Raw genomic sequence first — 25,961 nt, forward strand, 5'->3', positions numbered from 1 at the left:
GTGCCTCTGAAGTCCTGTTTTGCTTCTCTCTCCAGGGAGCCTAGCTCTGTCCAGGGTGGGCTCCATTCAGCATTATGGGATATCTTAGGTGTCCTATAGACCATTTTTTGAAAGTTCTCTAAGCATTTGACACATCTCTGTGATATTCCCCAAGGCTGCTGCTAAGCTTTTAGCTTTCTCTTGTTATCTTTTTTCCCTTTACCCTCCATTTCAAAGTCTCCAAATAGAATCTCTTTGCTCATGATACCCAGAACTTTCTGTCTTGACCTGCAGGCCCCTCTGGCCCAAAATCTTCAGTGGCATACCGCAGTTTCTGCTTGGTTGCTCAACCATTAGCTCAACTCAGCTTGATCAAAGCCAAACTCTTTATCCATACCTGAATTTTAGACCAGCTTTCCTTTCACAGTTTTCTATTTTAGTCAATAAAATAGAAATAGAATAGCAAATCTTCTAAATTACCCAAGTTCAAAACCCAAAATTTACCTTTGTTTTGTATTTTTTTTAAAGATTTTATTTATTTATTTAACAGACAGAGATCACAAGTAGGCAGAGATACAGGCAGAGAGAGTGGGGGAAGCAGGCTCCCTGCCGAGCGGAGAGCCCGATGCGGGGCTCGATCCCAGGACCTTGGGATCATGACCTGAGTCAAAAGCAGAAGCTTTAACCCACTGAGCCACCCAGGTGCTCTTGTTTTGTATTTCCAGGCGGGATATGTCAAGTCCTGCCAATAATTTCCTTGACCCATCTCTCAAGTCTGCTCATGGCCACCACCCCAGGCAAACCTTGACCTATAACAGCTTCTGATTGTCTTCCCACAACTCACCTACAGTTTTGCCCCCAGAGGGACCATCCTTAACCACATTGGGTCATCATCTGCTGAGAGACATAAGTGTCCTCCTCTGGCCCCTTAGTAATCTGATCTTGCCTTCCTTTTCAACCTTGGCTCCCAGTACAGGCCCTACCCTGCCATCCGTCCAGCCTGTTTGCTCCCATTGCTTCTGGCTCGTTTGCTCCACCTCTCCTCTCTACCAACACAAATCTCCCTTTAAAGGTGAAATCTAGTCATGATGAACCATTGCTCAGACCCCTTCTATGGGTCTCCTCTCAGGTCATCTCTGAATTCTTTGGTATGGCTGACATGGTCTTCCAGGATTTGGAAGATTTTTAAGCCTCATTAGCTGTCCCTCCTTCCTTCCCTCCACATGCCCTGGTTATAATGAGCTACTTGGTGGCCACTGATGCACCTCCTTTCTCATGCCCTTCTGCCTCAGCACATACTACAGCCCTTCCTGGAAAGTCATGCTTCCTTCATTGGCCTGGTCAACTCCTATACCAGTTTAGGGACCAAATCAGGTGACACCTCTGTTGTCAACCCTCCCTGACCAGACTGAGTGTCGCCATTTCACTTGTGCTCATCTCAGTGATGGCACAACCACTCTGTGATGCGACTGTCTGTTCACTCTGCCATCTTTGACACTAAACCATGAGCTCCTGGAGGTCCCGTTCACTTCATTCCCAGGGCTTGGTCAGGGGCCTGGCAGATATTCAAATACTTGTTGAATCCATTCATTCATTAACTAATTCAATAACGATTTGTGGTTATCTATCTTGTGCGTGGCACTGTTATAGGCACTGGTAACACAACAGGGAACAAAATAGACCCAGCCCCTGATACTCTGTTGAATGGCTGGATGAAGGCATGAATGCATAATGAATAAATGAATGAGCAAAGGAAATTTCGGTCAGATCCTACCTTAACTTCACAGTTAATTAAATTCTATCTTAAATTTAATACAAATGGCTTCATGTCTATTGGCATCCATCTTTAAGTGTGCAGTAAGCTGTCGGTGGATGGATGTTGGCTTCACTTTTTTGTGCTCCTGTGACCTTGGTGAACACAGTGTTGTCTGAGACAGCAACCCCAGCTAACTGAAAGTCCTCTTGACTCCAGAGTGGCTGCTAGGGGAGACCGTTCTAGCAGATAGAGAAGCTTGGTCTTAGAAAAAGGAAAGGACCCTGGGTCTGAGGAGATGGTAGAGATTTTCCTTTTCATCACAACGCTCCTCTTATTCTAAGATAAGCACGGCAGTGGGATGGGTCACAGTCCTCACTAGAGACTCCCAGCTACATGCCTTTCCTCTTTGTCTTTACCAGTTTAGGGAAATGTTCCCTGAATAACTGTGCCATCACCCATCCAATTGCCCAACATCCAGAACACCTTCCTCAGAGCATATTCTCAAAATAGCTGTTTTCATTAATGAAAGGTCTTTTTCATTTCGTTTCTCCATGAGACCAGCATTCCCCAAACCTTACGCGCCATCGTGATTTAGCCCTAAATGCATCTCTCTCCTTCATTATTTACTTTACATGGTTCCTTAAATTCATCTACTTAAAAAGTAAATGTTAAATCAGTAAACTTGAAAAGCTCTTTATAGTCAATAAATTTTAAATTGCCACTACAAATTGTAGTGCTGTAGTGGAAAAACAGTTTCATGAGTCATAAATAGAAGGTAACTCTAAAAGTACATAACTATTAAAAATAAAGTGTTTATCCCTATATCACTTAAAATGATCTTCATCAGTGCTATATATGCCATATTTTAGGATACCCTTCAAAGACGTGTTCAAAGAGGCTGGGAGTTAAAAATACTGAGGCCCAGACCCCACCCCCAGGGACTGTGGTTTAATCAGCCTGTACGGCTTGCCTGTTGGCATTGTGAAGTGGCCTGGTAATTACAACACAGGGCTGCAATTGAGAAACATTGCTCAAAACCAACAGCTTTTCAAGTGTGCTCCCAGGGGCAGCAGGATCAGCATCATGGGGAACTTGTTAGAAATGTAAATTTGGGGACCCACCCCAGATTACTGAATCAAAAACTCAGAAGGTGGGGCACAGCAATTTGTGTTTTCTATAAGAGCTCCCGGTGGTCCTGAAGCATGCTACAATTTGACAACTCCACTCTGAACCAGGAGACATTGGGCAACATCTCTGAGCCCTTGGGACCTGGTTTGTGTCTATAAGGAGGGTTTGAGCTGGGCGATCTTTGCTCTGGATTCTCCCAGGACCTCTTTGATCTCACTCCAGCCTCCTGTGCTGCAGGCAGTGAATGCTGCAGATCCCAGAACAGCATCACGCGACTTCTGGAGTCTGGAGGAGCAGAGGGACTGTCCCCTCTGTGGCAGATGTTACCTCTCTTTAAAGTCGTCCGCACCCGCCTGGATATTCTCTGTCTGAAGCATGAGCCGGGCATTTTCCAGGACTGCCTCGCCCACCTAGGAAGATCACACACATCAGAGGAGACAAGGTCACTGGACCGTCTTCCCTCCCTTCCCACTGTGACTAGCACTGGGCACAGAGGTTCTGGGGAGCACTTAGAGCACCTTTCTCAAAGCAAATATTTTTAGAATCCAAGTGTCTCTCTCCAAAAAGGTGGAGAGGAGATAAACCAGAAAACATAAAATCTGGATGCCTTTTAAGAGCCTTTAGAGTTGGATTTTTGGAGCTAAAATATTTCTCAAAGGCAGACTTGTTCATAGCCTCTGTCATAATGCTGAACATTCAACTCCCAGGGAAGTTTCTGGCTCCTTAAATGAATATTCCCTGATTTGACTTAGTGGCTTTTCACATTTTCTGGTCATGTATACCCTTGAAAAGCTGATGAAGTCTCTAGTTCATTGCTGCTCAATAGAACTTTTTGTGATGATAGAACTCTTCTTTGTCTCCACCATCCATCATGGTGGCCACACATGGCTACTGAACACTCAACTTGTGGCAAAGATGACTGAGGAACTGAAAATTTAATTTTATTTAAGTTTAATTTATCATTATTTTTAATTGATTTTTGGGGGGGCAGGAAAGAGTGCACATGAGCTGGGGAGAGGAGGGGCAGAGGGAGAGGGAGAGAGAACTTAAGCAGGCTTCATGCTCAGCGTAGAGCCTAACTTGGGGCTTGATCTCACGACCCTGAGATCATGACCTGAGCTGAAATCAAGAGTCTGATGCCTAACCCACTGAGCCAGCCAGGTGCCCTTATTTAAATTTAATTTAAATTTAAATATCCACCTGTGGCCAGTTGCCAATATATTGTACAACTTGGCTCTAGAATTTCATCCACTCTCAAAACATACATATGAGCATCAACACTGTGCATACAATTTGGGGGTTTCATAGAGCCATGAAAAGTGGTTTTTCAAAGCCAGCTCCCCAAACCCTGCAGAATGTACCCAAGATTTTGTTTTTATTTAGGTATGGTGAGGCCAATAGATCAGGAGATGACTGACGTTGAAAAGCTGTTACAGTTCCCAAGGGGTGGGGCAGCCCCACCACACAGGTCCAGAGGAGGAAGTACCAGGGTTGGTCGCTTAAGGATGAGGGGAAAGCGTGGGCAAAAGCCTTTATAGTGGCTTTCCTGGGAAGGAAAGGGTGAGGCAGAGTTAACAGTTGAGCAGGTTTAGGATTGGGTAGCTTGAAGAATTTCAGCGGTCTCTGGGCCCCTGGGGTGGTCTCCAACCCTCCGGGATGCTTAGGGCCATTTTTCAGATGACAAATTCGAAGCCAAGGGCTATCACCCTGCTCGATTTCTCACAGTGATGCCCATGGCAAATGACTCACTCTAGTGCAGGACACCAAATCAGAGCAAGTGTCTAGAAGGCTTTACTAACACTCTAGACAACGTGGCCGGTGTGGCGCAGGGGGGTAGTGGTGGGGGTGGGCGGCCACCTGTGGGCAGATGTGGGGCCTGGGGCTTATGCAATTTGGGAGACTGCCTTTAAGAAAAAGAAAGAAAAAAGACTAATACAAAGGGGTGTGCATGAATAAGGGACCCTGAAGCTTAAATTCTTAAAATTCTTCCCCTTGGTACAGCTTAATTTTGTCTGTGAAGGTTTCTGCTTTTTAAATGTGGGATCCAGGCAGATGGGCAGAAAAAGTAAAAACCAAGCAACACTCCAGAGCATAGGTTGGATATACGTATTTGGAGTCGTACAATTCTGAAAAGGCAGAGAGATGGCTGAAAATGCAATCACCCCAAATCCTGCCTTCCAGAATAAGCACGGCCAGCATTTGGATCTATCGTACTTCCTTTCAGCCTTAGCTTTGCGCAGCTACAACAGTAGCCCGTGCGTTAATTTGTAACATTTCCCTCCTGATTGCAAACTCTTGATGAAGAAGAGGCTGCAGGGAGCAATCCGGGAAGGAGTCGCGTAGGAAGTGCCCACGGCTTGAAGACGCACCGCAGCGAGGGGCTGGCTACTCTGTGTCCTCCCTCCTCCTTCTCACTTGGGGTTGAGGGCAGGAGCACTTTCTGGGGTAAACTGGACACTGTCCAGCAGAGAGGGTAGTTCTGTCCAAATGTCTGTCCTGGGAAGCTTGTGCAGCACTTGGCTCAGGGAAGCTGGAGGCCTTCCTGCTCTAGCTGATGTTTGGTAACAACCAGGGGCTTATTCAAGCCTCAAGCTAGGCTAATTATAGGTCCTCACTTGCCAAAGCTCAGTGGCTGGCCCTGCTTCCCCATCTCCTTCACAGAAGGATCTTAAAATAACCTGCTAGCCTGCAAGTCAGCCAGAGAGCCCCTTCACTGTTCTCCTGTAGGTACCTCGGCTTAGCAGGGGGAGGGAGGGGCGGCTCTGCCTCCTCCACTGTAGAAAGGGCAGTGAGGTGGCAGGACGAGGGGTGGGACCTTGGCTGAGGTTTAGCATAGGCCCAGGACCGGGGTGGTGGCCAAGGTCAAAAGTAAAGCATGGAGAGCCGGCCATGGAGGAGGCTCTTTGTCTCCACCTGGGAAAGCTTCATGAAATCCTCTCCAGGGCTGAGGACAGGAACTGTGGAGAGGAGGGAATGTCCTGACCGCGTACAGATGTGCCCAACCCATGTGCTGGGGCGGCTTGTCCTGGGTTTCCAGGGCAGACTGGTAAAGATTCCAGGAGTTTTGGGAGCCAGTGGTTAAACACAGCCATCGTGAAAGTTGTAATTATGTGAACTTACAATTATATAAATTCTATGAAAAATCCAGTTAATACATACTCAAAATGAAATGTCCTAAATACGTAACCGCTTTGCTCTGTTTGACTGTCAGCCCTGCTCTGGAGGTTATTGACTTCTGTTGGATCTGTACCCTGGAAACCCTGTGTAATGGTACATCCCCGTGCATCTCCTCCTGAGTCTGTACTCGGGAGGGATAGCATGGTGGGAGCTCGCTATCGGCCCCTGTGAGAGGATTTTCATCAGGGAGATTGGCCAATGCTAGAAGCCAGAGCCTTCTGTTCATGGAAGACTGCTTATTACACAGCAGCTCAGTGACTGTGCCTGACATGAAACTAAATACTCAGCACTCATGAATTCACGACATGCTCATGATCTCTAACCCTGACACCAGCACACCTAGTGTACAGAAAACGGTGCCTAGGCTCATATGTAAATTGCCCCACATCACCCAGATGGAGAGTGGCAGAGCCAGAATGCACCGCCAGGTCACTATGACTCCACAGCGTGCATATTTCAGTCACCAGCCTTGGAAAATAAAAGGCCCATCAGAATCAAGAGAGAGACTCATGGGGGAGGATTGTTCTCTTTTTCCTGTAATAGGACAGCCGGGACTCCTGGTTCCTCTTTGGGCTGCATCACAGAGATAAAGAGCTATCTATCCCACCTGCACGAGGAAGCTCGCCAAATCAAACCAATCCAAACCATCTCCTGCACTGATCTCCTGAGCTTTCCTTGCCGAGCCCCGTAAGAGGAGCAGTGCTGAGCAGACTGTGGGCCCAACTCTGAAGGCCTGGAGAACGTCGGTGGCTGAGTGCTCGGCGTCAGGCCTGCAGAAATGCCATCTGCATTTAAAACTGCGGGACCTCCACATTAGCTACCTGGTCCTCTCACTTTTATGGTTGAAGCGGATGCAAATTAACCCCACTTCTCTGAGCATCTTCTCTCTCCAGGAGCAAAGGCAGGACGAATACCAAATATGAACATGTACGGTCACTAGGTTGATACTGTGAGTACGAGCACCCTTGCTCATAACCCTGGAACCGCTCCTGCCCTGTTTTCTCACTGGAAGAGGGTATGGACCAATGTCAGAGTTGCACGACAGGGTGAACTTGAAGAGCATGGCATGCCAGGAAGGCCAGCAGGGGAGACCTCTCCTCCTCCTCTCTTTCCTCAGCCCAAACAGAGCTGAGTCCTTTGCTCAGCACATGACAACCGTTTCCTCTGTGCAACATGACTTAACACCAGGTCTCCTGTCGGTTACAGCAACCTCAGTGTGAATTGGAATGTGAGATTAGGTGGTCTGGAGGGTGTAGGACTCAGGATTTGTAAGTTTTGCTGGAGGAAACAAAAGATACCTTCAGAGGATATAATTCACTGGAGGAGAAGAGCAAGGCTGAGTGCCATGGGGAGGGATGGTCAGAAGCCAAGGTCGGCACAGGCTTCGTCTGGAGAGGGATGGTACAGGCAGGGGTGAGGGTGGGTTCACTGCTGGCTGGTGTTAGCTCGAACTGCTCTTGGCTCAGTGTGCGGCTGCCTCTGCCTTAAGTTACCTCCCGGCAACTGTCTTGCTCTCGCCTCCAGGTGGAGGATTGCTCGGCGCACTTTACACCAGCTGTTCTCCAAGTGCGGTCCCTGGAGCGGCCGCACCAGCACCACTTGAAGCCCGTAAGGAAGGCAAACTCTCAGACATCTACCTCAGATGTCAGGATCTGAGTCTCCGGGGTGGGCCCCGACAATCCGTGTTGTAAAGCTTTCCAGGGGCTCGCAGCGCACACTTCACTTGCAGAACCGACCTGCCTCCGGTCCTGCCCATGCTGCCTCCCAGGCTGCTCCCGGCATTCCTCCACGTCCTTGCCTGTGTCCTTGCCCATACGTAGAAGCCCTTGCTTTGCCACCTCACACCCCTGGGCCTTGCCGCCTGAGAAACCCTACCCTGCTTTAATGTAACGCTCATCTCAAACACGCCTTCCTCTGCAAAGCTTTTTTACTTATCTACTCTCTCATTCTTGCCTTCATTTCATTGGCACATTGTTTCCTCTATGCCATGCTCTGTGCTGGTTGCGGGGGAATCAGCAGTTACTGCAGGGGACGTAGTTAGAAAGGCAGGCAAAGGCAAGATCCAGGAGCAGGGCCTCTGGAACAAGGGAAGGGAGGCGGGATTTGCTGGGAAGCCCCTGAAAGGCTGTGAGCAGGGCAGGTGAGCAGGTGTGATCTGCGCAGTAGGTGGGCCCCCTGAGTCCTGAAGGAAGGGGAGATTGTTGGGCACAGGGACTGTGCCGAGGGCCCAGCTAAGAAGCTCTACAAAAGCCCCAGGGAGATGATGGCAGCTTTGACTAGGGCGGTTATAGGGGCCGCGAAGAGAAACAGACAGGTTTAAGACTTACTTTGCTGATGGAACAGATGGATTTTCGTGACAACAGTTGTGGAAAGAGGGAAAGAAAAGAGTTAAGGGTGACTTCTAAGTTTTTAGCTCCAGATCCTGGGTGCACGGCGCCCCTGCTGACTCTCTTCCTCCCTCCTTGGATCATTTCTGCATCGGAGTCACACCCCGACCTGCATCCCACATGGAGTAGACAATGATCTCATTCATGAACCCAGCTCCTCCACTCACCGGCTTAGGCCAGTTGGTGAATTGGGTAATTCTAAGATTTGGTCCCCTCATCCCTAAAATGAAGATAATACTGCTTCCTACCTGCTAGGGAGGCTCCAAGGAGGAAAGGAGCCCCTGTAGGTAAAGCACTGGGCCAGCTGCCTGGCACCAACTAAGTATTCCTTGCACGGCGGCCATTGTCATCACTGCTGTGTGCCTTAGAGCAGAGCACTGGGCCAGTGATGGTCCAATGGACCTGATGGGTGTGTGCAGTCTGGCACCATTCCTGCCACCCGCCCCTCCCCGGCAGCTGAATGAAGACTTCCATCTAGTGGCTTGGTTTTTGTTTTTTCTTTTGTTTTTTTTCCCTGGCCATAGTCATTTGAGAAAAGCTCTGGTCACTGGTACTATGGTGATGAGGATCATATCCCTTCCTACTGCTGTTTCCTTGCTATGGCTGTAGTTATTAAAATAAATGATGCCAGTGGGGGCAGGAGAGAAATTTGATCGTTACTATGGTTTTAAAAGGTGAGGACAAGCAGCATTTTTAGAAGGGTTATCATTTGGGCCCAAGGGTACAATTAATGTTTTATTTGGAGTTAAAGATATTGGCATCCCAGCAGCTAGAGCTGCAGGTGTGGGGAGGATGTGGGCAAGACTGGGCCCCTGGGAAATTAGACTTGACGGGGGCTGTGGCAGGGTATAAGAGTCCCTGGAAACCCTTTACACATTTATTTGACTTTCAAGTTTAGGATGAACGCTCAGCATAACTTGTCCTAGTAATAAATGAACAAGAAGTCATTATCTCTCCCTAGCCCCCCACTGAAACTGCATTGTCACCATGATGGCGGAGACCGCCATGTTACCAAGCTGGACAGATGCCCCTCTGCACTCGTCTTGACCTGCGCGGCACACTCGTCACAGAAGATGGATTTTCCTCTCTTGGCCTCCATGATGGAGCTCTCTCCTGCTCTTCCTTCTACTTCACAGCCAAGCTTTCTCGGTCTCCCTCACTAGGTCTTTCTCCCTCATGTGACCTCCATATGCTAGAGTTGCTCAGGTTGTGTCATGGGACTTGTTCTTTTCTCCTTAAGTGACCTGGGACAGTAGGTATCAGTTGAATTAATGAGCCCAGGATTAGTGCTGCCTCTCCATGGAGAACCAAAGCAGGAAAGACATGGTTCCCACTCTCAGGAACACCCAGGTTCCTACCTGGTTCCAAACTGAGATCGCCTCTAGCACCTTCCTCTCCCCGCCTCCCAGGTCAGAGTGCCATCGAGCTTCTGCACCGACGTGCCCCAGTTCATCCCTGCCGCACTGCTCAGCCTTGGGCCGAGTCCCAGTCATCTCTCTGATGGTTTTGCCTGATCGTTGCTACCCAGGGTTGGACAGTACAAAGCCTAAGCACACTGAGTTTAGATCGCAGGTGCAGGTGGAGTTAGGGAGCATGCCCTAAGGCCCGGATGGAGAGGTTGAACCATCTCGAGCATAGTTGACTCCTGAATGCAGTCACAGACGTTAAGGATCCAGGGAGGTTCAGGGGCACCTGAGAGCTAAGGTTGGATCTTTCTTCAGGAGGCCAGGACGGTGGACAATTCTGTGTCTGTACTGCAGATAAATGACCTCATCATTGAACTGTGTGTTGTCTGAAGAATGTCTTTGTTGAAGGGGTCAGATGAGCATGGCGTGAGGGGCCAGAATGGGTGGGTGGTGTTATGAACCATTTGGGGGCAATCGGGAACACTCTGCTCCCTATGGGTTGCTCTCTGTCTTGATGAGGACAAGGCCTTAGGCCTTCTTAGGCCTCACCTTCCCCCAAAACCTCTCTACCCATCCCAGGACTAGTTCTGAGCTTACCTAGCATTCTGCCTCCAGCTCCCTAGGAAACAGGAGGGCCTGATTGGGACAGCAGCACCACTGCTGGGCACTAAAGAGTAGCTACCACTGTATATTCCTATCTCGTCCTGGGTGTATGTATCACAAAGGTTTCTTTGTCATGAGCCAGTCCTCCAAGGTCTAATTTTCTACAGACTACTTAACAAAATCTGAGTTTTGAGTGCTAGGCACATCAAGATATAGTGACCCTTGGAGGCTCTGTTTGGGCAGCCACCTGATCGGTCTCTCCTGTTCTTTCTTTTCTAGATTTAGAGCAAATGCATTTCAACCTCCCATTCCCTTTTTTACTGTAGTGACTTAGTTAAGATGCAAATTTGAGCTCACATTTATTCAACAGTGTGCTCTTGAACAAACCCACACGATTCGGGCTTTATCTCTTCTTCACTCTCCTGCTGCAAACTGAACTATTTTTCTGAACAGATTCAGGCCTTTCCAGCTTTCAGAACCATAAGTCATGCTTCTGCTTCTGTATGCCGTGGCCTAACCATGCCACCTGGCTGCCGTGGTAAACTCTTAGTCATCCTTCAAAACCCAGCTCAGGCTGCACTGGGCATCCCATGTACACCCCAGATCCACTGTGGGCATGTGTCTATCACTGAAAGTTGTCATGCTGTATTTTATTCTGGACTTTTTCTCTTTCCCCACCATTGACACCACTGTGTCTCCTGGGACCGGGGCAGCCTCCTCTCTCTGCCTTCTCAGCACCCAGCTCAGTGCCTGGCATGCGGACACTGGATGTTTGTGAACTCAGTAGGTGAAGTGGGCCAGCTGAGGAACGCAAACGAACACAAACAGGTAAGGCGGGACATAGATTGGTGGGACTAAGTGCAGCTTGCCTGAGAAGAACTCAAAATCTAGAGCCAAACTTCATAAAACCCAATATAGAAGTAACCAAACAAATCAAACCCAAATGCTTTCACCGCACTTCCTACACTTTATGCCACGATCGGCCCTTCACAGGCAGGTTGTCATTTAACCCCTGTGCCCAACACCAGTGGCCACACAGAGTGGGTGCAAGCTCAGTCCACACCTGAGAAGCCGAGACCCAGAGAGTTCAAGTGACTTGCCCATAGTGCTAAGAGGCTCAACTGAATTTCATCTGTGTCTGCCAGACTCTGCAACCCACGCTCTTTTTCTTTTCTTTTCTTTTTAACAAAACCCCCACTTTTTATTATGGGACATTTCAATGAGGTAAAGCTACATATAAAGGTAGAGAGACCCTAGAATGATGGCTCCCTTTCTCCCCACTTCCATAACTGAAATCTCATGGCTAAATTTAAAAACTTCTATTCCTGCCCCCCCACACACGTGTCTGAGATGATTACATACATATCACTTCCTCTATAAATATTTCAGGAGTCATGCTCTATTTTGAACTTCTGCATTTTAATTTAAAAGGTATCAGAGTAATGCATACATTTGATCACAAAATGAAACAAGGCTGAAAAGAAAGGCTGGGGCCGAAAAGTGTTCCTGACCCCACATCTGCTTGCCCCACGGCCCCAGTCCCTGCATCTTCTGCTTTTTGTTTGTCCAGATCTTGCCCCATATTTCTACAAAATTTTGATTGCTTGAGTTATCAGCCACAGATATCATTTATTGACTTCCCAGCCGACAAATGAAGATTTAGCTCACTCACACTCCACTGCCCTTTTCCCGTATTTATTGGCCATCTTGGTGACTTTAAATAAGAAATCTCTATTTCTTGCTGTGTCAGTCATGGAGCTTCTCTTTCAGGCACTCACGCGCTCTCTTATAATCACAGGTGTTTTATTGTCTCAGGTCAAAGTGAGGACACAAAACCAGCTTAATTACTAACCTACTTTACCGATGCCTGTGTGAAATATAGATCCTTTCTGCTAGGAATTATGACACAGGTGCCCCTGCCTCGCAGAAGCTATGGGCAGACAGCCAAATTGTTTTATGTCTCAACTGAGCACCCTCAGGCCTGCAGAATACTGTCAGCTGCCTGATTCGTTCTCGCAGTGCTGCCCTCTTCAGGGCACTTTTACACAATCCCCCGTGCAGCCATATAGCCTTACCACCATGCTTGAAGCATGTGTTTGACATTAGGGGGCTCCATTTCTTCTTTTGTGAAATGGGGCCGCTTTAGTTTGGTAGTACTAGGCACACAGTAATCCCTTAATCGGTGTTTGTTTAAGTGAATAAGCTATATATGTCTAAAGAGCCAAACATATGAAATAATGATGAGACACTGATTCACAAGCAGCAGACCAGCAAACCTTTGGGAAAAGAGGGTGTGGAGGAAGGGAGGTCTCACTCACTCTTCCAGGAGGACAAATTCAGGTAGCCACTTTGGGGAGCAATTTGGCAATGCCACGTAAGAGCCTCTGACAGACCCAGCCCAATCTGTTCCTAAGTACTTGCCAAGAGCAGGGTCAGACACTTTTTCTATGAAGGGCCAGAGAGGAGATATTGTAGTCTTTGTGGGCCCGCAGTTTTTGTTGCAACTAAACAACACTGCCCTTGTAGGATAAAAACAGTTGCAGACAATTAGCATGTGAATGGATGTGACTACATTCCAGTCAAACTTAATCAGTAAGAGCAGGTGGTACCTGGTTGAATTTGGTCTGCTTACAGTAGGATGCCCAACTCTGACCTGGGGAAACTTTCCCATATGTGCATGAGGTTTATGCCCTCTCCTGTTTGTGACAGAGACAAGTGGAAGCAACCCACAACCATTAACAAAAAAAATTATAACCTATGGAAAAAAATTCATAACCTATGGTGTATATACAATGGAATGTTATCTTGGTCACCATGATAAATCTCAAAAACAAAATGAGAAGTGAAGAAAGCAAGTTGCAGAGGGAAATACTATGTGGTAGTGAATTTTATGTATCAGTCGGCTATAGTGGTCAGATATGGTCAAACATTATTCTAGATGTTTCTGTGAGAGTGTTTTTGGATGAGATTAATATTTAAATCAGTGGACTCGGGGATGCCTGGGTGGCTCAGTCGGTTAAGCTGCTGCCTTCAGCCCAGCTTGATCCCAGGGTCCTGGGATTGAGTCCCACATCGGGCTCCTTGCTCAGCGGGAGCCTGCTTCTCTCTCCGCCTCTGCCTGCCACTCTGCCTGCTTGTGTTCTCTCTCTCTCTCTCTCTCTGACAAATAAATAAATAAAATCTTAAGAAAAAAGTAAATCAGTGGACTCTGGGTAGAGTGAATTGCACGCTGTAATGTGGGGTGGCCTCATTCAACCAGTTGAAAGCCTTAATAGAACAAAGACTGCCCAATACCCCACGCGGGGGAAGGAAATCTGTCATCAGATGGTCTTTGGACTTGAACGGGGACATTGGTTCTTTCCTGGGTTTCCAAATGGCTGCCCTTAATCTGGAACATCCAGCCTCCATTATCCTGTGAGCCAATTCCTTAAAATAAATCTTTCTCTCTATATAAACATCCTATGGGTTCTGTTTCTCTGGAGAGCCCTAATACACAGTATGATACAACTTAATATAAAGTTTCAAATCATGCAAAACAATCCCACAAAGGGTTTATATACATATATAGTAAAACTGGAACAACATTGGCGGGAATGATAAACGCTGAAGTTAAAGCAGTCATCGCCTCTGGGGACAGGAACGGAATCAGGACAGAGCACAAATGAGGTTTCCATTGAAATCTTTGATTTCATATTTAAATATAAAAGGTCTATAGCAAATAACATTAAGATTGACAATTCTGGATGTTGAAAACCCGTTTTTATATGTTTGAAATAGTTCCTCATCAAGAAAAAAATGAGGTAACATAAAACAACCAGGAGAATAAACCTAGCGCAGCAAATGTAATGCGGTAGGTGCCTAACGTGCAGAGAGAAAGACTGGCTGGAGAAGGCAAGTCAGAGATGGGTAGATGAAGCAGAAAAGGCCTCTTTGGGCTGCAGGGATGGCGATGGAGTGGGACTGGCTGTGGACTAAGATCCGGGGTAGGCAGGGCGGGACAGGAGGTGTGAGAACGTAGGAACTAAGAACAGTGTGCAAGTGTCTGCGCAGGTGTGGGTTCGCCGTGGGGTCACGGTCACAGTTGCTGGAGCTTTCCCAGCGGCACTTTGTATTTACCCCAAGGGGGCCGTTCAGAAATGGTTATTTCTGATTTCCTTTGGACAAGATTTGTTTCCTGGGCGCTGGCCAGAGTTAGAGGAATTTGCCTTCTCACTAGGGACTTGTTGAGGCTTAACCTAAATTAGGAGCTCTCCTTTCCTATTTCAGGGGTGGCTGCTGGAGGTTTTTAAAAACATGTTTGTATGCCCCCTAGGCACCCCGCTTTTCCCTTCCCACAAACTGCACTTGGGTTCTGCTTCTTGGTAATCTGTTGGGACAAGTGGGCTTCTCTCTCTCCTGCCCTGCATCCCAGAAGACCTCTGGGGTAGGGCTGCCTCAAACTGGTCTGTCTCAGGTAGAGCAGGGCACACAGGCTCTGGAACTAGACTGCCCAAGTTGAAAGTCTTGTCTCTATCACTGCCTAGTTGTGTGACCTTGGAAAGAGTTATTTAACTGCTCTCTCCCTCAGTTTCCTCATCTTCAAAAAAGGAGTCATAGAAGCAGTGGCCTCATAGGGTTGTTGTGAGTTTGAGTGAATTAAGATGTGCAAGAACCTCAGAACAAATTCTGGCACATAGTAGGTACTCAGTAAATGTCAGCTGTGTTGGGGCGCCTGGGTGGCTCAGTCATTAAGAGTCTGCCTCCGGCTCAGGTCATGATCCCAGGGTCTTGGGATCGAGTCCCACATCGGGCTCCCTGCTCTGCGGGAAGCCTGCTTCTCCTCCCACTCCCCTGCTTGGTTCCCTCTCTCGCTGTGTCTCTCTCTGTCAAATAAATAAATAAAATCTTAAAAAAAAAATGTCAGCTGTGTTCATCTCCACTGAAGATTAACATGGGGGGAGCAGAATGCTAGCACTATTTAAACGGTGTTTCTCTCTTCCCCATACTTGTTTAAGGTGCACGTTCTTAGGAGACATAGGGTATTGGAGCAAGATATAAAGAGCTAAGCCATAGGCTGGGTGAGTGAGTCCTATGCAGATTTCTCTGCCATCTGCTTCCAGGAAATCTCAACTCAGCAATTTCATCTCACAGTCTTGGAATGAAAAGTGCTCTTGGAGATCGTGGAAGATGAAGATCTGAGGCCCAGAGAGGTGTGGAGGCTGACCTCATGCTTTGGGGCAGGTCCTTTGCCCTTGAGAATACAGTAGCAAGGACTCACGGGGAGACCACGGGCTGTGATTGGAGAGGCAGGGCTTCAGACCCTGTCTTTGTTCCTTGGGGATTGTGATGCTCTGCAAGTCTCCCTGTCTGTAGACTGGGGATAAGGAAAGTTGTTGTCCAGGATTGCAAGATGATTAGGAGAAATATATGTGTCACAACACAATGGTAACTGCACTGGGAGGTCCCTGCCCTCCTCGACCGACCCCGAAGGGGCACCCATCCCAGGCATAGAGGTGGAGCCTGTGACGGGCATGGCAGCCTGAGCTCATTTGAGAGGGGTCCAGCTCAAGAGGGCAGGCAGCCAGCAAGGATGAGGGTTGGCTGGAGGTGGGACAGCACCTGAAGCGGGGGTGCTTCTCCTTGCAGTGGGTCCAGTAGGGAAGTCTTACAAGAACCCAGAAAAGGGTCCACAAGGGAAAAATTCTGGTTTACATTTTAGCCAGACCCAGAAGCTGCAAAGCCACCTCACAACAGCATGTCTCAAGGAAGAACTCTCCAGTCATCTTTCCCTCTCCTTTCCCCCTGCTTGCACTTTGGTCAGGTTGAAAGAACAGTGGGAAAAGAAAGATCTGGGCGCTGGGCGTAACCTGAGGGGAGAGGGGATGAGGGTGAGGGTTGACATGTTGAATAATATACTGACTAGACCGTCTATTTACTGGCTTCAGACTATGCTTTGGGACTAAAATGAGCATGGAATTTTTAGTTACCGACAAGTGATCAGAAAAGTCATGAGACCATCCATGTTATCAACCAGGGGTAGGAGACAGTATTTACCTCCTGATGAAAGGATCAAAAGGGACCTTGGAAGAGGTTCCTCTTGAACCAAAGCCATTTCTTGTTTTTATTTTATTTTATTTTTAAAGATTTTTAAAATTTATTTGAGAGAGAGAGAGAGGGAGGAGGGGGCAGAAAGGGAGACAAGCAGACTCTCTACTGAGCAGGATACCCGACTTAGGGCTCCATCTCAGGACCCTGAGATCATGATCTGAGCTGAAACCAAGAGTCAGATACTTAACTGACTGAGCCACCCAGGTGCTCCCAAACCAAAGCTTTGCTTTTATAACTGCCTCCTGAGTCCTTCCTGTTCAATGTACAGTTGACGTCCATCAGATGCCTGGCACTGTGCTTGGCACATAGCGGGCACCCAACAACGTGTGGATTTAATGACTCATCATCCCCCTTAGACCTTCGGGTCCTGGAGTCTGAGAATTTTGACATGTTCTATTTGAATTCTCATAGTTCCCGGCACACAGCAGACCCACTTTCAATGCCTGATGAATGAACATAATAAAACTGAGTTCTGTGCCAGCCTCATAGCAGCTACCGTGACAAATATTACACTGTCAGGACTGCTGGGGAGGAGGGAGGCTGGGCCAATGCATGCCAACATCACTAAAGATTCTGCACTTACATGTGACACTAAGTACACCCACGGACTGAGGATCTGCAGCCTTATCCGACACTGACAAAGCCTTTATCCACTCACGTTATTCTCCTTAAATTTCAAAAGGGTCGGGGCCATGGTGGCAGGTATAATTATCTCCCTCTTTTTGAAGATAAGGAAGCAGCAGGTGGGAGAGATTAGGGACCTGGAAGAAGCATTTGGTGAGCTGAGACTTGGGTGGGGGGACTCAGGACCCCTGACTCCAAACGCAGGTGCTGACCTGAAACCCAAAGCTGCAGAAAATGCAACTAACAGAGAAAAGGCGGGGGTGGGTTTCTCTATCATAAAAGGAAGCAGGGCAGAGTAAGAACAAATTTGCTGGCTAATATATGCAAAGTCTCAGGGCAAAGTGAAATTTTATGGTTGATTTATAATCCTCAGGAAATTGGGAGCCATCATGGAAATTCTGCCATAAACAGAGAGACTGCAGGGCAGCATGAACTGCATGGCTGGTCTTTCAGATCAGGGTGGCAGCAAAGGGATGATGATAGGCATCCAAAACTTAACACAAATGACATTTTGCAACATGGGTTACTAGATACGCAAGCTAGCGCTCAGGGCAGCTAGAAGGTGATGCTATTTGCCAAGAGAATTCAGTCAGAGGCAGCAATGTGGGACTCTCCCATCTCCAGGAGCTCCCCCACCAGTTGGAGAGCCCTGGGGGGGGGGAGGGGAGGCTAATAAAACTGTTGGTTCACCAGCGGTGCTGCATAGGACACTACCTGACCCTCGGAAATGAAGTAGGTGGCCGGCATGTACTGCCTGTACTTGGCCCCAGCCAACCCATCAGCTGAACCACAAAGGCTGAGGGAACTGGGCTCCACGGTGGGCTGCTGTTTCTCTTTAGGCTTTGCACTGCTCAGAGCTAATGATGAGCCGTGACAGACAGGTGTATGGCTGAAGGCTTGGGAGACTCGAGAATTCCACCCTCTCATTTTACAGAGGAGGAGCCTCAGAGCAAAAGGGGTTGCTGCAGGGCACTGAGCTAGCTAGCAGTCAGAAGTGAAGACAGACACAGGGGGCGGATGTACTTGGTGTCTTCCTGTCCTTGAAGGAGGAGTAACGTGACCACGTGCTCACCAGAGTGGGAAGGGAATCTGGCCTGTTCCTTGTGTCTGCAGGGAGATGACAGTTTGACCCAATCTCTTCATTTAACAGTTGAGGAACCTGAGGTTCAGAGAGGTGCGGTAACTTGTCCAAGATCACACAGCAACTTAGTGACGTTTACTCTATTTCTACTGTGTGGATAGTACTCTCTCAGTCTCTCTGTACTATGGCTTTCTTTTCTGAATCTCAAGCTCCATGTGGTTCAATAAGGTTTGGGATTTGATGCCAAGTGCCAAGGAAGTGAGGGTGACATGAAGTAGGCACGGTAATATTGGTCATTCTGGAACTGTTTAAAATGACATTTGAGGAAATAGGATAAAATGTTGGAAATAGGGACTATAACATGAAAAGGACCCCAATAGTTACTCGTATGGGTTGAATTGGGTATCACTCCAAAGACAGGTTGAAGTCCTAATCCCCTGTGCCTGTGAATGTGACTTTATTTGGAAGTAAGATCTTTGCAGATGTCATCAAGTCAAGAGGAGCCCATGAGGATGGGCCCCAGGCCAGTGTGACATATAAGAGGGAAATCTGGACACAGACCCAAAGGGAAAGTGAAGGCAGAGATAGGAGTGATGCATCTACAAGCGAGGGAATGCCAAGGACGCCGGCCACCACTGGAAGGTAGGAGAGATGTTCACAACAGAACCTCCCTCACAGCAGGAACAAACACTGCTGATTCCTACATTTCCAACTTCCAGCTTCCAGAACAGAAGAGAATACATTTCTGCTATTTCATCCACCCGGTTTGTGGTGCTTTGTTCTGGTAGCCCCAGCAAACTAATACAGCTACCTTTTATTAATTGATTACTTTGCCGGGTCCAGCCATTTGTTGATGTAGCCAATATTTCCTGTGTATCTGTTGTGTGCCAGGCACTGTCCTGGGTGCCAGAGAAAGACTGGGGAGTGAGAGATGCTCATTCCTGCCTTCCTGAAGCTTGCATTCTACTTACCTCTACTATCTTCCAGAGTCCTTACAATATCGTGTGAGATAGGGATCATTCTCTCACAACTTAGAGATAAGGAAACTCACTTCGGGGGTTAGTACCTGGGCCAAGGTCTGACTTCTGGTAAGGGCAAAGCTGGGCCTGGGCTCAGCTCTGTCTGGGTCATGGCCCTGCACTTACCCATCACTCTGTTCTACCTCATTCACTGCTTGTGCACATGACTGTGGAGATAGACTCCTGGGGGAGAGAAGGGTGAGGCAGGGGGGACTATGGGTCCCAGAGGCACAAAGTGGGCCCTAAGTCATATTACAGTCAGAAAACCACACCTCAGCCCCTGGCCTTGAGAGGCCCTATTTGTAGCTGTATGGGGCAGAGAGCTCTGGCACTCCTGTTCTGTCTCCATCAGCCCCCCCTCAAGGTGAGGATGCGGGGGCTCAGGAAGCCCAGTTTGGGTGGAGGAGGTAAAACCATGGCCCTGGCAGCTAACAGCGAGGCCCTGGTACTCTCACCTGCTCTGAACACACATATAGTACCAGTGATAACCAGACAGGGTCACTCTGTGTTGGTGGTGAAAAGAGATAGAGACAAGTCCGGCTGTAATCACAGGGGAAGAGAGAGGACAGGATGCTCTACAGCCATGAAACTCAACATCCCGCTTTCGGCCAGTACGGGTGATGAGGTTTACTGCTGCTTTGTACTGCCCATTCTGCGCCTACTTCATCCCTCCCATCTCCTGCATAAAATCTGAAAGATACCCACTCATCATCCTGCCCCAGTTTCTGGCAGCCTCAGAAGCAGAGCAAATCCTTGTTCTGAGCCTTTCCCCCAAATCACCCAGACCTTCCAACTCCCTCTTCCTGAGAAGTCCCAGGTTCTCCCCTCCTGCAGCAAGCTAATAAACTTGACTTTGTCTACCAAGAGGTATGTTCTCAGTGGTCTGTCTGGCTTTAGCAGGTGCGTGTCTCATCCCCCAGGATGAGACAGGAACCCTGGGGATTGGCACTGGGGGCCCCTCCCACTGGGTGTGAATCTTGCTGAACCCTCAGCTCTCCAAGTAGTACTTGGAACTGGGTAGGGGAGAGGACTGCCCTGCAGGGGACAGGGACGCAGCCCAGAAATCTGTGGAAAGCACTGACTGATGCTGGCATGAATTTGGAGAGGAGGCCTCCTCCCACCCATGCTGGAGTGGTGCATCTTGGGGAGTTCCTGAACTCTGCTCAGATATAGACATTCTGCTTCAAGGGCCGACTGCTCAGCACGTTTTTTTCTGAGCATTGAAATCACTGAAAAAGAAAAGTAGAAATTCCCGGGGCTCGGTGGGGTGGGTGGGTGCTGTGCCATTTCCTGGCAGCAAAGCTATTAAACTTTCAAGTCCTCATCCCAAGCTGCCTGACAAGCTGGAAGCCGCCCAGCCTCACGCATCCTAGCTGCAGCAGTTAGTTCCAGTTCCAGTGTGCTTGGCTAAGGATCAGTCATGGCTTCTGACAGTTTTTTCCAAATTAAAAGAGAGAGAAGAGGAGAAAAAGGGGCACATCTTGGTGTTTAAACTCCTCACAGAGAATAGCCCTTGTTGACTATGACTCTGTCTTATTGAACAGTGGGCATTCAAAGGGCCTGGGGTGTGAGGCAGGACTGACCCTGGTCTTATAAATGAGTACAATAGGAGGCTTTTCATAATATTTTGGGGGTGGCAGTAACATTGAGTGGTTCCTGGAGGGGACACTAAGTCAACGGGGAACTTAATCTCTGTAGACCTCAGTTTCTTTGTCTATAACATGGGGATTATGGGCTGAATTGTGTCCCCCTCAGATTCATATGTTGGAGTCCCAACTCCCAGGACCTCAAAAGACAGTTGTACAGAGAGGTGAATACATTCAAGAGGTGAATACATTCAAATGATGCTCTGGGTGGGGGAGGCACTAATCCAGCTCTACCGGTTCTGAGAAGAGGAAATTTGGGCCCAGATGTACAGAGGGACGACCCTGTGAAGACCCAGGGAGAAGCTGGCTATCGACAAACCAAGAAGAGAGGCCTCAGAAAAAGCCCACAACCCTGCTGCCTCTTCCATCTCAGACTGCCGGCCTCCAGACCCTGAGGAACTAACTCCCGTTGTTGTTGGAGCTGGCCTGCCTGTGCTGCGCAGTTCTGACAGTCCTTGCAGACATTTTCAGCGGACACAGTCCCATCGTCCTGGGTGACACAGACGTTGTGGAGAGAATCAAGGACATGGTGAGTGAAAGTTCTGGCTAACCCTTGTGTCACACAAAATGAGCTTCATGCCCAAGGCCTGCACTCCATAGTGAGAGTATGGACCATGTCATGTTCATGAGTCTTGTCACAGTACACGGTTTTGTTAGGAGACACTGGTAGCTCATTTACTCCTCTCAACACTGCTGGAGAGAGTTTTCACCATTATGCAGATACACCGAGGTTCTAAGTTAAGAGTTAGGTCCAGGTTTCCTTGGCAAGTAACTAATAATACACCCAGGTATGAGATCAGCTTCCTCCTCAGAGTTGGCTGGGAGTGGGCCTGAGGAAGGGACTCTTACCTGCATAGTGGGAAGGAAGAGGAAGAAGGTGTGGCCCAACTGCAGGCTGGGGATGATGCTTGGAAGGGCTCTGGGAAGCAGAGCCAGGAGGAGGGGCTGTGAAGGGGTACATGGAGGAGGGGTGGCGTGCAGGGCGGGGCCGGGTGCTGGCGGGGCAGGCAGGTGTGGGCACTCAGAATTCAGGCCTGGTTCTCTTGTACAACTTTACCCCGAGTGTCCTGAAAAAGCCTTTCTAACTTCATTTCTCTGTCCATACTGTGGTGTTTATTTAGATAGTTATTCATTAGCTCTTGAAAAATATAAATAAAAATGATAAGTTGTTTTCTGGTGGTGAGTTGGTTTTGTGATGGAGTTTTCTAGTCCCTGGGCTCGGCTTTTCATTACCTACTGATAACAGCTGAAGTTAACTTCTCATTTCTGCTGAATAATGCATTTGTGGCCGTCAGCTCTATTAGCTCATTTACAACCAGATAAATGAGTCTTTATGTGCATTTCCCCAGCCAGACGATGATAAACTAGGTTTTATTTCCCGAAATCGAGTCCTCATCTTCAATGGATCTGCACAAACCCTCTGGAGAAACCCTGGGGACCCTGTGTAACATTCTGCTTGGTTCACCCATTCTTTCGACAATTCCCTGTGAAGAGCCACTATGCTTGTCCTCGGCATTTGTGCCAGCTGCCTGGATTAAATTTTAATTTAGTTCTTCTGGAGAGTGTAGCCCACTACGTGGTCTTTCCTATTACTCTTATACATGCTTATTCCATTTGCTGGATTTTTGCTTTGAGAGAAGAGTGTGGAGATAAGTCTTCTCCTCTCCCCCGGGGACATGCCAGTAGCTTCTGTGAGGCTGTGAGGGCTTCACCTGCCCTGGACCTGGTTGGAACACCCCCACTCCCACCCCAGGTCCCTGGCAGGAGTTTGATTTATTATTGCATTTTTTAAAATGTAGGGAAAACATCCCAACACTGCAAAAAGTATACATAGCCCAAAGTACACCTGCTCCTACTCTTGTCTCCAGTCCTCATCAGAAGCATACCTCGCTACCACACCGTGTAGATGTTTCCAGACAGTTTGATCCTTCACATAACAGAGATCCAAATAGTAGCAGAGCATACATGGGGGTTTGCTGTGTGCCTTTTTCCTCAAAAATATACATACTGGTGTTAGTCCTACCTCAGTATGTAACAAGATTCTTTTCTTTTCTTTTCTTTCTTTCTTTCTTTCTTTCTTTCTTTCTTTCTTTCTTTCTTTCTTTCTTTTATAGCTGCGGAGGATTCTGCTGTGTTATTTAGCTGTGTTGGACGTTGAGGTTGTTGCTTGTATTTCAGTGTGGTGTGGGATTTTAAGGGAGCTCCCTGTCTGTAACTTCAGGGTTCCTATGGAAAACCTTGAGCCTGGTTCCGTATTCAGCCTTGGCTGCCCAAATATTTTTTGGCCGCCTTTTGTGTACCGTGGCATGGCCTTTCCACAGTGGGTCTTGGAATAGAGAGGTGAGGGGGATAGAGAGAGACTGGGAGGGGTGGTGGTGCTTGGTGCTTAGTGGTGAGAATGAAAACTCTGGGCATAAATGATGCCATAAATGATGCCATCTAGTCCCACATACTCTGGCATGGCTTCTGTTGGCCCCAGATCAGTTCCCTAGCATGAACCTAGCCTCCATAATATGCTCCTTGAGGAAGGCCAATGCTGCCGAAAGAATTTACTGTTCTATTCCAGCCAACACCTGACAGGAGGCCCCTGACCTCCCTTTTCCTTGAGAGTTATTTTAGGAAACTTGGAATTGTAAATCCTTTATCTGCTCCTTGGAGATGTAAGTCTCCTACAACCCAGAATCTTTTTCCTCAAGGACCTGGCAACAATCTCTGTGAAATGCACACTTCTAGCGAGATGACTCCCTATCTCCCAGCTCCTGTGGGAGGGTCGGATGCTGACTTTAGTGGGCGTCTTCCTCTAATTTGCTCCTGTCATAAAGCTATGTGAAGTGTGTTTCTCCTCTGGATAAGCAACAATTAGCAAACACAGATGGCCTAATCACATACACCACCCCCTCCCTTAACCTCCTTCAGTACTTTTCTTTCAGCACACCCAGCATTTAAAAAGCTTTTCTTCTGTCTCTTGTTTCACTGGAGTTGAGCTCAGTCCATACTGAAGTGTCTCTCCCCCACTGCAGTAGTCTGAATAAGATATGTCTTGCTGATTTTAACAAGTGTTCAGTGCAAAATTTCTCTTTGACGATTGTGAATTCTGCCCCATTCATAGAATGCACTGCAGATGGTCAGACTGGATCCTGACTCCCAAACTTTGTCCATGCTGGTCCCTGGTCTGAAGGGCCATCTGCTGGCAGGTTCTTTGGGTCTCACATTTAGACTCAATCTCCTGGGGTACCCTCACTGAGGCCCAACCAATACCCTGCCTCTTCTCTAAACTCCTGTAGCATGGGTGAGGTGAACAACTCACAAATACATATATGTAAGCACAGTTATTTGTGTTACTACTCACTTAATGTCAGTAGCTTCTCATTTATTCAATTCCACGAACTTAATTGGGCATTGATTATGCATATAGCAATTTACATACACTATTTCATCCATATACCCATCACCCAGCTCCACTGATTACCAATGCTTGGCCTGTTTTGTTTCACCTATATCCCCTCACATTTCCACTCTGCCTTGGATTATTTTGAACAAATCCCAGGTATTATTATTTCTTCTTCAGATATTTCAGTATGCCTTGTTAAATTATAAAGATGCTTTAAAAAATAACTTTTGGGGCACCTGGGTGGCTCAGTTTGTTAGGTGTCAGAGTCTTGATTTCAGCTTAGTCTTGATTTTCAGCTTAGACTCTCCTGCTCAGCGGGGAGTCTGCTTCTCCATCTGCCCCTCCCCCTGCTTGTGTGCGCACTCTCTCTCTCTCTGTGTCTCCTTCTCAAATAAATAAATAAATAAATAAATCTTTCAGTGAGAAAAATACAAATCTTTAAAAAAATAAAAAATAACTTACAAAAATCTAAAAATAACATCTAAACATTAATAACAATTCTTCAAATACCCAGTTTATCTTTCCTCAGTTGTCTATTTTTTACAGTTGCTTGAATAGTGGTTCAAATAATTTCCATTTCAGTGGGTTGATTTGTCAGTTTAATCTCTTTTAATTTATAGGCCTCCTCCTCATATCCCTAATTGTCCCTTGCAATGTTCGCTTGTTGAAACAATTGAGTTTAGTTTTATAGTTTCCTCAGAGTCTGGGTCTTGCGGATTCCATCTCACTGGCATCATTTCACATGTTCGTCTGACTTCTGTATTTTCTGTAAATTAGTAGTTTTATTTCAAGGTTCAATCACATTCAGTTTTCTTTTTCTTTTTTCTGGCAAGACTATGACATAGGTGATGCTGTGTACTCCACCAGGAGGTACATGTCTGCTGATCTCTCTTTTTGTGATATTAGTAGCCATTTGATGATTGTTATTGCCTAGATCCATTATTTAACTGTGGTTGCAAGTGGTGATATTTGAATTCTACTTTAATGATTAATACTAGTTGTAAATATAAATAAAATAATCACATTATTTTTTTCTTGGTGTGATATTTCTATAAAAGGATAATTCCTCTCCTGAGTTCTTTTTTTTTTTTTTTTAAATGATGATGGATCCTCAGTTCTTATAGGAAAGGCGGGAAAAATTCCTAATTCCTTCGTATTATTTACCATTTTCAAAATAATGAGTTGATTCCCCAGCAGACTCCAAGGCAACTAATAAGCGGGATTTTTTTTAATTACACTGAACTCACTGATTTAAACATATTTGATGTGTTTCAATCCATAGCAGTTAACATTCTTTTTTTTTAAGCAGTTAATATTCTTATTGATATGTAGCCACCTTTGATTAGTGGGAGCTTATTCAAATTGGCTCCTAAGTCTTTTGACATGACTCTAGTAATTCTTTATTGTTTCCTTGGTTTTGGTATGAGATGTTTCAGATTCATCTCTTACGCTTCCTGCTCCTAAACCTGGATTCAGCCATTTCTCTAAGGAGCCTCAGTTCTTGTAATGAAAGACGGTAGTTAGTGACCAAAATCTGAGGCTAAAAATGCTCATTGCTACTGGGTTGGCAATTGTTTCTAGTTCTTTTCACTGGCTGGAGCGAGGAAGTGGGTATATATTTATTTTAGGATCACATACACCATGATTTTATACTGATAATTCAAATTCAAATTCAGG

The 25,961-nt window shown here is 47.1% G+C and overlaps 1 protein-coding gene across 1 annotated transcript in view; it reads right to left on the reverse strand.

Annotated features, from left to right (window-relative positions):
* BFSP2 (beaded filament structural protein 2) overlaps positions 1 to 25,961 on the reverse strand; it is a gene marked incomplete at both ends in the record, with an annotated part of 59,471 nt that overhangs the window by 24,371 nt on the left and 9,139 nt on the right. The window contains one exon of the mRNA XM_080813354.1: positions 3,191 to 3,273. Within this exon, the coding sequence (XP_080669480.1) occupies positions 3,191 to 3,273 (83 nt within the window). The remainder of the gene's footprint in view (positions 1 to 3,190; positions 3,274 to 25,961) is intronic.

The sequence above is a fragment of the Martes martes genome (genome assembly GCF_963455335.1).
Source record: "Martes martes genome assembly, chromosome: 1".
NCBI classification, from domain to species: Eukaryota; Metazoa; Chordata; class Mammalia; order Carnivora; family Mustelidae; genus Martes; species Martes martes.